At 39.9% G+C, this 13,433-nt stretch overlaps 1 protein-coding gene across 2 annotated transcripts in view; it reads left to right on the forward strand.

Annotated features, from left to right (window-relative positions):
* The first annotated feature begins 325 nt into the window (after window positions 1-325).
* PARP8 (poly(ADP-ribose) polymerase family member 8) overlaps window positions 326-13,433 on the forward strand; it is a 114,216-nt gene continuing 101,108 nt past the window's right edge. For both annotated transcript variants that reach the window (XM_030467241.1, XM_030467242.1), the window contains exons 1-2: window positions 326-659; window positions 1,519-1,573. In XM_030467241.1, the coding sequence (XP_030323101.1) occupies window positions 569-659; window positions 1,519-1,573 (146 nt within the window). In that variant the 5' untranslated portion in view covers window positions 326-568. The remainder of the gene's footprint in view (window positions 660-1,518; window positions 1,574-13,433) is intronic.

Genomic DNA, 13,433 nt, shown 5'->3' on the forward strand with positions numbered 1-13,433 from the left:
GTGCGGGCGCCGTCGCCGCCAGCTCTCCGCGTTGCTGCTGCGCGGCGATCGCGGCTTCTGACGGGAGGGGCAGGGATGTGAGAGGTCGGGGTGGCTTAGCCCCCCCTCCATTTTTGGTTTTTTTTTCCCCTCCCCTCCCCTCCCCTCCTCCTACTCCTCCTCCTCCTCCAAAAAAAAAAAAAAAAAAAAAAAAAAAAAAAAAAAAAAAAAAAAAAAAGACCGAAGCAGCCAACCAACCCCCAAAAAACCAGAAGGCGTGGGGGGCGGGGGGGGGGATCCCTGTCGTCGTAGCCTCCACCCTCCGCTGGATCTATTGTGAGGAAATCGCCGTTCGACGGCAGCGGGGGCACATCTGGGCGTGCACATCTGGGCATGCAACATCGGACCCCGCCACCTTCCTCCTCCGTCCTCCAGCCGGCCAAGCGGATCCCTCCGGGGCGTGGGGAGAGTCCTGCTCGCCAGCCCCAGTGTCCGTCATTCGGACTGAATATTATTAAAAACTGGCAGCACGGGAGGTGGGGTGGGGTGGAAATAAAGGCTGTATTTTTTTTCCCCTGGGATTTATTCCATGGGGATGTGTTCAAGACAAGAGAGGATTCAGAAGGATATTGACGTTGTGATCCAAAAGTGCAAGGCGGAGAAGGACTGCCTGTTTGCAGGTGAGTTTCTCTCCCGGGCGCCAGGTTGGCGGCGCGGAGGCTGCCGCTGCCGCCGCCACCCCAGACCCCTCTCCCTCCGCGGTGCGGCTGCACGGGCTGTGCCCGTGCCCTTCGCACCTTTTGCGGCACAGGGGTCTGCCGCCGATCCGTGTGTGCCAGTCCTCGGCCCTCTTCATCCTCTTTCTTCTCTCCTTCCGAGGGAGGGCATGTGAGGGCAGATGAGAGCAGGCGCTGGCGGGGAAAGCGCGGGGGGAGGTGTTGAGGAGGAAAGGGGCATCCTGACTCGGGGAGCAAGGCAGTGGCCACACGCAAAGCGTGGCGGCTGGGGGCGAGTGTGTGGTGTGCGTGCCCCCGGCTGCCTAGCGCAGCCCGCAGCTGATGGGGGAGCGCCCGGCTGAGCACAGCCCTGGTGATTTTTAGCTCCGGCGGGGTCACGGGGCTTACTACCGGAGTGCCGGCCTCCGGCCATCCACGATGCCTGCCTTCATCATCTCCCGCCCGCCGGCTTCAGGTCCGGCGTCACGGCTAGCAGTGTTCGTTCCTCGCTTTCCGTGCAAACGCTCACCCCAACCTGCCGCTCAGGATTTCGTCGCTTTCCTGGCGGTGCCGGCCGTCATGAGCCGTCGCAGGAGCCCGGCTTGTGGCTGCCTGTTGCCTTTTCTGACAATGGAAATCCCTGCCGTTGCCATAGCACCGGCACTTGTTGCGAGAGGCTGGGGGAAGATGCTGCATTTCCTCTGATTCACCCCGATTCCCCCTCTGTCATCCCGTGTCGGTAGCTTAATGCTGGTATGTAAAATCTCGGTTATTTCAGCCAAAATAGAGGCAAGTTGTAGTAATGCAGCTCTTCGTTTTTCAGATTTCAGGTATTCAGACTCTACCTTTACCTTCACCTATATTGGAGGCTCCAAAAGGTACTTTTTTTTTTTTTTTTTTTTTTTTTTTCCCCTTCACAGTGGTGACTCCCTTCATTTCCTGCTGGCAGTGAGGTGCATCTGTTCGATACCGTGGCAGGTTTTTTTTGTTTCCTTTTACAAGGAGGATCAATAAATCATCTACCTTGGTGCAAATGTAAAACGAGGAAGAGGGGGTGTCGAGAGAGGTGATTCGAAACGTGATCCTTGTTGTAGGAGGCTCATTCCTCTGAGTGCTGCTCTGTGGAGCTTCTCTGTTGTCTTTTTAAATTTATGTAGATGCATATTTGTAGAATATGTATATCTATATGTAAAATTAAATATATGTAGAATTTCTTCTTTATGTAAACTTACCAGAAACACAGCAAAGTCCTCAACATATGGTATAAAGTTAAAATTAAAAAAATGGGAAAAGTTATGATTTTAATAACAAGTAGTCTATGTTTCACGTCAGCACCTTGTTCTCTTGAATGAGAGCCATATTTAGTGCCATTAGAGATGCAACACTGTCATCAATTGATGAAATCATATTTCTGAGACATTAAGTGAAATGTCAGTATAGCTTATAAGGTCCCAAAATATGTCTTTTATTGCATGTAAGCTTGAATATTACTTAGAAGTGGTTCTGAGTTTTTGGTTATAACTGGATTGTGTATGTACACATTTTCAATTATGTCTCAACATTTGTTTTGTTTGTCTGTTTTCAAAAGGAAATATATGTAAAACCTTGAACACACAGCCTTTTTGTTTCCCTGACTCTTAGTTACCTCTTATTTAATGGTATGTTAACAGTGTATTCTACATCATTCTCCTATCTTTTAGCTTGATTTTATTAGACTTGACAAGAAGTCTTGCATTTATCTTTTCTATTTTAATTTTTTCTCAGTTTATCTGATATCTTCATCAGTTGTTTTTCTTTTGTCAGGGTAGAATACTGAACCTCTCAGTGCAGGCAGTGCTCCCACAGTCATTGGGTCTCCTCTGTGCATGCTTCGGGGCCTGGATGCAGGGCCAGATGGTACCCAGGCTGTGAGATTGCTCAGAAGAATTCTTTCCCACTTCTCTACCCTGTCCCTGCCTACTAGAAGAAAATGCAACTTCATTTTCATTGGAGTAGAATAGTTCACCAAGTAGCTGAGAGCTGTTGTATTTTTGGGTTGCTTGTAGTATATAGTCTTTCATTTAGGGTTTTAGTGTATGTTATGTTTTGGTTTTGTTGTAAAAGACAAATTTGAAAGGCTTGATGCTATAAAAATTATCTAACAAACATTATTTATCATGTAATTAAAATTTTTGAATTAGAAAGCTACTGTGCACTGTTTTTTAAAGCTAACATTGCAGCAAGAAACCAGGAAGTGGAACCTGTCTATTGTTTCTATTTTCCAAGCTGAATAAAGTAAAAAGCCCAAGGGCATAACTAATGGTAAACAAACTTGTTTATAAATGTTGAAACAAAGTTTTATCACTTCTATATGGAGAGATGGTAGATGGGTTTACAATCCACAGCCTTGAATTTTAACTGGTGGCAGCATTTGATCAGTAAACCACTAACTGGAAGCCAATTTCAGAACCTTGAAGATTTAATCTGAATTGACAAACAAACATTATGCTTACAGAAATTGGTGAAAGTGTGTTGTTACTTGGAGCATACTGAAATTTTACTTTGCTTTCTTTTCACATTTTAAGGACATTTAAAAAACCATCCTTCTAGATAAGGACATTGTGTCCTCTGCTTGTTTGTGTTGTGATTTAGAAAGACTTGTTAAAGTATTCTTAGTGTACAGGGTGTGCTTTGTGGCAGGGTTACAGTAGTAATCTCTCTTGTGAAGTATGTAACACGCAAACAGTAAGCCTTGATGAAAAGCCAAACTTTGGTTTCTCACATTGAAGATAAGTTATTACAGGTTCAACAACAGTGTGTTGTACATGGTATCAGTTTAAGAGAGCACAAGGCTATCCAAGAATATTTTTCTTGTATTTGAATATGATTTTTTTCTTGCTGCCACTGCTGCAGCTGTGGAACTCCTGAGCAGTGACCCTGTTTTTTGACTATTGTGCTCAGGAATTGTCTGTAAGTGACAAAATCTCTATTAGTTCATGAATATAGACTTGAGTATCAGCTGACGCACCTTGTCCAGTTCTTTCAGCTATTAAGCCTGGTCACTTTGTTTTTTGAACTGGCAGGAACACAAGCTTCTGAGTAATGGACAGAGGGGTATATGTTCACTGGACGGGTGTTCAAACCAGGAAATAGACTGAAATGGGTAGGAGTAGAAATGATGTGTAAGAAGGATTACATTACTTGAGCACTCTAGCCATGGAAGTCAGTGTACCAGTATTATTTAAGTTATGATGAGGACCTAATTTTTTTTTGTCTTTGTGCTATAAACTGCTAAGCTTATCTGTGTGAGATTTTTTTTTCTTGGGGACAGCTTCTGCGACTTTATCCCATTTTTCCATGTTGCTTGGACTGATTGCACAGCCTCTTCCTACATTAAGACTATCCAAATATTGGGGTAGTACATAACAATGCTGCAGCTAATCCAAATAGATATGCCTGCACTGGAGCACATTTATTGAGAAGCACTGAACCAAACCCTGAGGGCATGACTTAGCTTTTGTTCAAGTACAGAGGTTCTGGGAAAACCAACTGAGAACTAGTATTTTTTTATGCTTTATTTAGACATGTTTCAAGAATTGACCTTTAGGTGATATTAAGCTGTTATACTGTGTAAATAATATATGTGTAAATGATCACTGGATAGACGTAAATGCTCTTCAACGAGATTCTGCGTTTGCAGGATTTTTCTTGAAAAGTTAAAAGGAAAGAAACTCTCTAAGTACAAACATATTTGTACTGTGTCAATTATAGGTAGTCCTTTATGTAGTTTTGAACTGTATTTTGCTGTTCCTTTTTTTTTTTTTTTTTTTTTTTTAAATGCACTGTGTTCACATGTCTTAGAATTGTTTGACATTACAGAGTTACTTCCTTTACTTTAATGAAAGCACATCTTTGTGCATATTGTAGGCACTAAATATGGGGCAGATTGTTTGCCGTTCAAAAGATTTTCGATTTCATTTTCAGAAAGCAGTAAGTTGGGTGACAGATTCCTTATAAAATAAGGTGCTCGTTTGGGTACTGTGACTGTGCAAGATTTAGTCTTACTACATCTAGCAAAATATCAGAATTGGATGGAATTTTTTTTTTTAATGCTTTTTATTGCAGGATCTGAAAAGGATATGTTGAGTTCTCCTTTCTTTTAGAAGAATCTGTCTGCATTTTTCCTATTTTCTGCCTCCATATGAAACATTGGTCCCCCAGAAACCATGCAGAGTGAAGAGGATGGCTGATATGTCATCTTTAAAATAAAAATGCATGATGCCCTCGAGTTGTTTTTACTTTGAATATAGTTTGACATGGTTTACATAGAAGCAGTGCTTGGTTATCCTGAAAAAAAGCTATTTCCTTATTTTAGTGGTTTTCTGACCCCTGTTATTTTGTTGTGGGGTTGTCTTTTGTTTTGGTGTTTTTTATTTTTTTTTTTTATGGGTTTGTTTGTTTGTTTTTTTCCATGAGGCTAAACAAGGACATGATATCAATCCTGAAATCCCTAGTCATTCAAATATATACTTAAGTCTCATTGGCAGTGAGGGCCAATGACAATAAGGTTGTGCATGGTAAGACCTCTAATACTGCAGCATATTGTAAGGAAACTAGATAAGACCTGTAAAAACTGAACACACTGATTAATTTTGTCAACAAAATTCCCATTTCCTATTTGCACGGCAGACTCTTGCATTCTGCTTTCCTTCAGCACAATGACTATAACAATGGTAATTCTGAAGAGGCAAGGAAAGTTGAATTTTGGTCTGAAGGAATTGATTTTGCTTAAATTAATAATGAACTGCTAACCTAGGCTGTTTTGATTTTGAGTATTTGGCTTTTTATTTTCTATTCAAGAGTTTATACTCAGTGTTTAATATTGTAGTACCAGAAATCCTCATGTAAACTGGTCAGTTGGTTCCCACTTTTCTATAGCAGTGAATATTTCACAGCTGGAGATCTCTGCTACTGAAAGAGTAATTAAGTTGCTTGTGGTGTACTGTTGCTAGAGACAAAAGTCCATATTATGTCCACCAGGTGTTTGAACCACTTGATGATAAATAAATACAGATAACTTTTTTTTTTCTCTTTAGTGGTATGCCCTCTTACTACTTATGTGAATGTTTTAGGCTAATTTATGTGTGGTTTTTGTCTTAAAATTTATATTCAATTTATATATGTTATACCTTTAAAAGAGAAAGAGAACTGAAACATTTTCAAACTGAAACATAAAATTCTGTCCATCAGAAAATATCAAATTGAAACACTTCTCTGAATATTTTCATGTTTTCTCTTTCCTTTCCAAAATTATTTAGTTTAAGACCAGCCTTTTTTTTTTTTTTTGGTTAGGTTAGGTTAGTTTTAACCCAGCTCCTCTGCAGAGTGTCACTGCATGGCAGTGTATTTACTGGCTTTGCAAGGTTTGGATAAAGAAGGTTGGACTATTCCTTTTTGAACCAGTGGTGCACTACATAACATGAACGTGTCCATTCAAGTTTGACTTAAGAAGACAAGAAGATGACTTTATGACTTTTACAGAATTCATTGCTCTGAGTGGTTTTAGTTTAGCTGGAATCTGGTTTATACAGGGTGTACAAGGGGCAAGTGCAAGTACATTTAATCTTCTGTTGCTGATGGCTGTGCTATGCTTTGTGTTCACATTATTAAGTATGTAATTACATTCATAAAATCAATCTCTAGTACAGTAAGAAAGGAGTAAGAACTAGACACACAGGTTGTATTTAGACATCTGTTTATTGCTTTTTCGAAATACCTGGTAGATTGTACATTGTCTTTCAATCTTAAGTTTACTATCAAATATTGTTTAACATTTTTACCAAGACTGGACCATTTCCTGAGATACAAGACAGGAATGTGGTTTTAGATATAACCTGGCAAGTGTTGTGATTTCCATTTCACAAAATCACAGAATGTTAGGAGTTGGAAGGGACTTCTGAAAATCATCTAGTCCAACCTTTCTGCTAGAGCAGAGTCATCTAGAGCAGATCACACAGGAACCTGTTCAGACAGGTTTTGAATGTCTCCAAACATAGTAAAGAAGCTTTTCCTTATGTTTAGCATGAACCTCCTGTGTTCCAGTTAGTGACTGAGAAGAATCTTGTCCCATCCTCCTGACACCTGTCTTTAGATAACAGAATCACAGAATTGTCACAGTTGGAAAAAAACTCTGAGATCACAGAGTCCAGCCATCAACTTAGAAAAAAAACATTAAAGCCCACTAAAGCGTGTGCTGAAGTGCCACATCTACAGTTTTTGAACACCACCAGAGATGGTGACTCCACCACTTCCCTGGGCAGATCATTCCAGTGCCTGACTATTCTTTCAGCAAAGAAATTCTTCCTAATATCTAGTCTAAACCTCCTGTGGCACAACTTCAGGCCATTTTCGCTAGTCCTATCATTATTCACTTGAGAAAAGAGGCCAACACCCAAGTCACTACAACATCTTTTCAGGTAGTTGTAGAGAGCATTAAGGCCTCAGCCTCTTCTCCAAACTAAACAATCCTCTTTGCCTAAGCTTCTCCTCACAGGACTTGTTCTCCAGACCCTCCACCAGCTTGGTTGCCTTTCTCTGAACTTGCTCCAACAACTCAGTGTCCTTCTTGTAGTGAGGGGTCCAGAACTGAACACGGCACTTGTGATGTGGCCTTACCAGTGCCAAGTACAGGAGCATGTCACTTCCCTTTTGCTGGCCACACTATTCTTGATAAAGGCCAGGATGTCACTGGCCTTCTTGGCCACCTGGGCGTACTGCTTGTTTATGTTCATCTGGGTGTCATATGCCTAGGTCCTTTGCTGCCAGGCAGCTTTCCAGCCAGGGAGATACTGTCATAGGCTTTATATTAAAGTCCAGGTAGACAACATCCACAGCCTTTCCCTCATCCACTGGGCAAGTCACCTAGTCATAGAAAGAGTTCAAGTTGGTCAAGCAGAGCCTGCTTTTCCTGAACCCATGCTGACAGGGCCTGATACCCTTGCCATGTGATTGCACTCAAGATGAACCTCTCCATAATTGTTCTCAGTATTGAGGTCAGGCTGATATTTATAAGCATTGATGAAATCCCCCATCAGTCTCCTCCAGGCTAAACAGACCCAGGTCTCTCAGCCTTTCATGGTATTGTAGATGTTCCAGTCCCATTATAATTTTAGTGGCTCTGTGCTGTATTCTCTCTAGTAGTTCTCTGCTCTTTGTGAATTGGGGGGCCCAGAACTGGACACAGTACTACAACTGTTGCCTCACCAAGGCAGAGTAAATGGGAAAGATAACCTCCCTCTACCTACTGGCCACACTTTTCTTAATGCACCCATTTCTTCATTAAACATTCTGTAGTTGAAATAAAGATGAATACAGCCATAGGTACTTGTAAAAAGCAGCTTTGTGTCAGGCATTAATTAGGTTTCAGTTTTAAAATCTCTCTTTATGACAAGCATTTTCCATTTTATGAACTACTGCTAATGTACCTATTCTGACTTTATACCACCTTCTAATGTTGTACGTTAAACCTACCCATACATTTCTATAGATAGTTTTTTGAAAGATATTACACGAAATTCAGTAGGTGTGATTTAATAAATGGTTCATCCTATAAAGAGATTTAGTGAAACAGTGTAGTAAAGAAGTCATTAATTGCAGTGTTGAGGATTTGTAAAAAGTGAAACCAACACCATTATACTCATGGTTTTACTGAGCTAACTTTTTTGGATGGTCTTGTGTCTGACAAACCCTTCTTACCTTGCTGTTAGGAAATTAGCACAGTTTGAAATTAACACAGTCCCCATCACTGAATCTTGTAAAAATCACACACTTTAGGGAGATTATGGTCTTGTGAAGATTTCTTACTGGTCTGGTGAGCTGTGTGGCTGTTCTCTTTCAGCTGCATACTTATATTAAGAATGATACAATCAAATTATGAATGTCTGCCTTTCAGTGAGAAAAATGTGGTTTTAGGCACTGGAATGAATGGCCTAGTTTTCAGAAGTGCTGAACTCCCACATCACATAGTGGTCTCAGTATTACTGTGCATTGCTTAACACTTCTAAAAAGCATCACAATCTTTATGCAGGTGTTAGTGTCATACAAATATATGCACTGTTCTTTGAATGGTTCACCTGCACAGAGTTGGGAAGAGTCTCTGAATGGCTGTCTTCACAGAAAATGTTTTCAGTAACTTCTCCTTTCCCTGCTTTCACCACATCTTGTTACATATTAAGTACCTAAAAATAAGCCTGTAGGCTGTCATTGTTAAAGTGTGAATTTAGTATGACAAAAAAATTGAAAAGCTGAGCTCACCCTGATTAATTTAATTTAGATCACTTTTCTCTGTATTGAAACTAATGCCATTTCATTTTTTCTCATGTTAGTCTCTAATAATTTCCCCTATTTTTCATCGCTTATAAATAAAGAGCTGAAGATACCTGTTGGCATATTTTTTCCCTGGATTACTTACTGTGCAGGGTATGAATTCTCATTTGATTTAGAGCCTAGTCACCAGAGTCAAAATATCTATTTTAATAGGCTTCAGCATCTGGAAGGAAAGTAAATTTTAAACTGCGGGGAGAGTTCAGTTTAGTTACAATTAAAACTAAGAAAGGGATGAAATGTGAGAAAGTCTAGAAAAAGTCTACTGTGTAAATCTGCCTTAAAATTAACTAAATCCCACATAAGAGGACAGATCTTCAAATTAGTGTTCTCTTTGCTACAGGAGGGTGAAGAGTTTTACAGATATTTTCATTGAATTTGCCTCAACTGGGGAAAAGGAACCCTTTTAACAGCATAAAACTGACTAATAAGGATAAGGTTCTGTCCTGTGCAGCAGTAGCTACAAAATCTAATGGAAAGAAGAGGGACTAAAAAAGGTACAGAAATAATATCTTTGTCCCTTGACAGCCTTCTGTGTGCTCATACAAGATTTCATCCAGCCTGTTTCTATGGGAGGAAGGGCAGGAAAGATCCTTGCTTAAGGACTGGGAACGGTTGTTGCTTTTATGAGTCAGACTTCTCCTGGGGAGGAGCCATTATCTCCAGGGAGCTTTATGTCAGGCATTGTGTTTCCCTAGAGGGCTAAGCACCATCATACCTGCTTTGGGCATTATCTAATCCATTGGGAGTAAATCATGGGCTTGCAAGTGCTTAAGTAAGATACCGGGTGGAAAAGGGTTGGAGGGTGACCATCTTTCTGTAGCTTGCTTGAAGGCAGAATTCCTGCCTGAGCCCTGTAGAAGGTTTTGGTTTCTCCTGGTTGTCCTAGAAGACCATGGAGTGTCCTGGCAATTAGGACTGAGTTAAATAATTTCTTCTGAGGGAGACTTCTTTAGTTCTCAGCAAAAGGCTGTCTGGAGCAATGAACTGAGAGCAAAGAGGAAGCTCAAAGAAACTAGCAAACCCTCTGGCCATTTCCTTCCAGCCTTCAGGCATTGTTCAGAAATAAAAGGAGCAGCAGCATGTCTCCTGTGTAATTGAATGTACCGTTTGCCAAAAGAGAGTGCAAGGAATGCTGATATTTGTAGAAAAAAGTATATAATTAAAGAATAAGTTCCCTTCCAACTTTGAAACATTTGGCATTTCATCTCATGTATTGCAGGTTGCCATCCTTAAATCTTGTTTTAAGTTTGTAGATAACAATTTTTCATTTTTTAAAATCGCAGCTAGAAGGCATGGTAACTTTGTACTGCTCAACTGTCACATTTCTTCTCAATAATTAGTTGGTGACAGATAGCATTTGCCTTCAAGAAAAAATAGCCTGTGTGTCAGACATAGCATGCCAGGTCATTAGCTGCTTCTTCATTCCAGGTCATTATTATCTTTTTCTGCAAGTAGTAGAATTGATCTGGTTTGTTTGGGTATGGCTTTTTGTTTGGTTGGTTTTTTCTTTGTTTTGTTTGTTATTGCCGTTTTTGGAATATTAATTTTCCTTAATGTTGAAAAATCAATCTTTGATGGAGAGTTCGCACCCTGTAATAACCATATATACAGCAAAAACTGAAAATAATTAGATCTGACGATTAGGATGCGGGGTTGATAAAGGTGTTCAAACAGGAAGCGCTTCATTTTCATAAGAGTACTTGCTGTTAGTCCACTGCTTGATCTCAATTATAGCTGAATAAATCCAGAGTAATTTGACTTGGTGTGATGGGGCTCACTTGGGTCCACAGCAATAAGGCTGAATTTTTTACTTGGCCCGGACTATTCCTGGTGAACAGCAATGTAGGCGACATTTTTTTTTTTTTCACCCAGAGGGGAGTTGTAAAGACCAGAGTTCTGTTTTCTGCCATCTTTGTCGATGTATACTGATTTTTGAGTACCTTCCTGGATGGTGAGAGAGCTGCAATGTATCAGAGGGAAAAAAGTTTGCTTTCATGCATTATCAAGTCACTGGTTTTGCAGAGTGCACGGTCAGGGGGTCTGTGGAGGAACAAAAGGAAAGGAAAGGAAAGGAAAGGAAAGGAAAAAGGGAAGGGAAGGGAAGGGAAGGGAAGGGAAAAGAGAAAAAGCAAGCCAGTTGTCAAAGCTGTGCTTTTTTTCCTCTGTCTTTTTAGCCTTAGCATCTAAAATCCTGCATTTCAGACCAGAACAAATCATCTTTGAGTATTAAAAGCTTCTGGAAAACATATATTGTTTTAGTGTGGCAGTTATGGGGCCTATCAAGAGTCTTTCCTTATAGATAAAGGATTATATAAATTAATCTCCTGGTTTAATATGGTTCTTTAAATATTACATGAAATCTTTTGTACATGATTGTAGTTTAATAGAGTTACTGTTGAAAACTTAGCCTATTAATTGTTTATTTTGAAAAGGTATAATGTTAGAGAATTATTTTGCTTTACAGATTTTACAGTTTCCTGTAGCTTAAGAGCTCTTAGGCCTAGCATGATGTCTCAGTAGTTGGAGGATTTTTTGTGCTTGTACGTTAAAGAAGGACATGTTTTATCACTGAATGACAAGAACTGTGAAACAGGTATGTTTAGGTGGCAACATGAGGAACGTAATCTGCAAGAATCTCCTGGAATACACCATTTTTTTTAACTTAGGCCAGTTAAGTTTTAAATTACTTTAGTACTGGTCTCTAGAGTATGAAGTAAAGAGATAGTATAATCAGCCCACCAAAGATGCAAGCTTCTGTGCCTTTATTAGACCTAGTGTGCACTCATACTGTCCTTCTTTTTCTATGTTCCCTGTGCCAGTCTTAGCTGTGCATGGATTTTACTTCATATTTCAGTTTTATTTAAGCTGTTCTACCTTCATTACTGAAGTAAAATTGCATGGGGTTAACAGACACCAGTTCACTTCTTTTTAAGGTGTTTTGCTTGACAATCTAAGGACAGTGAGATTTTTGGCTGCTTTTATTTCTTTAGTTTAGTATTCTTATTTAAAATGACAAATCATAAGAAAAATCAAGTTTTACTTGGTTTTAGCTATATATAGTGAAGTTAATGAAATGTAATCTCCCTGTGAGCCATACTACATGGAGCAGATGAGTGGAGAGAGATTCCAGGCTCCTCCTATACCTGAAGTTTTGTTTTACTGGTAAGATTTTTTTTTTTCCCTACATCCTGTAGTTCAGCTAAAATCCGACCTTTGCCAAGGGTAACAAACACTCTGAGATGTGGAGTGTAAATAAATACCTTTTACATCTAGCACTGTATGGCTTGAAAGCAGGCAGAGATGAGTGGGAGATGCTGAGATCCCAGTGTACTAATAAGGGTTATGTATTTGCTGTCTGTGAAACGAACAGGAGTTGCAATTACATGAGTCAGGACAGAAGTTACAAAAGCTGTTGATTTAGCTCATGGAGGACGCAAAAAGATTGTCACGGCCAAAAAACCCCACTTCTACTCTGGTTGCAAAGTCCTTCTTCATTTCCCCTATTAGTACCTCATCATCAGCCAACACCTCTGTGGGTCAAGTCTGTGACTGAAGGGCTATAGTGAAAGGTTACAAGTCTTGCGTGGTGTGGCAATTTGTGAAGAATGTTTCCAGCATGTTTCAGTCTGTGTAACAGTTGCAGACCTTTTGACTCAAGTGCTAAGCAAATCATGGCAGATTACAGGGATTAATAAACAAAAGGTCAAAAAACTGTTTACAACATATTCCTATGTGTATTTTAGCCCAAGTTATTTCTCTGTTGTGCTTTATGGGATGAAACATTACTGTCATAATTACAGCTAATTTAAGTTGGGAAATTACCATGGAGCTCAGTAAAGTTGTTCCAATTTATAGTGCTAAGGTCTGTCTATAATTGCATTCATCTTGTTAAGGAAGTTTAAATAGAGCAAAGCTAAATATAAATGCCATGTGTTATCTTCATTGACTTATTAAAAAAACAGTTTAATATATTCGTGATTAGTTATATACCAAAGTGAAATTACACAACATTTTTGTTTTCATTTTAGGTGACAGGTAAGTACAAGTTTCATGGAAACTTATAAAGCAAGACATAAACTGTGTTCTGTTCTTTGTAAATGGCTCGAAGGGTGAAGGACTGCACCAAAATCAAGCAGAGATGCTTGATATGATAGAGACTTGAGAAATATTTCTGCATAGCAAACGGGCATTCTCAGCCATGTGTCACTGAGGACTCAGGTTTGCATTTGAAGCAACCCCATGATACCACAGTGATCCCTTTTTTAATTTTCAATGCTGGTGTGAGCTTCACACTTGTCTGTCTGTGTGCAACATAGGTGTTCCTACAGGATCCCTCTGGCACAAGCAAGGTCTTGTCCTCCAGAAAAGACCACT

Source organism: Calypte anna, chromosome Z (genome assembly GCF_003957555.1).
Source record: "Calypte anna isolate BGI_N300 chromosome Z, bCalAnn1_v1.p, whole genome shotgun sequence".
NCBI classification, from domain to species: domain Eukaryota; kingdom Metazoa; phylum Chordata; class Aves; order Apodiformes; family Trochilidae; genus Calypte; species Calypte anna.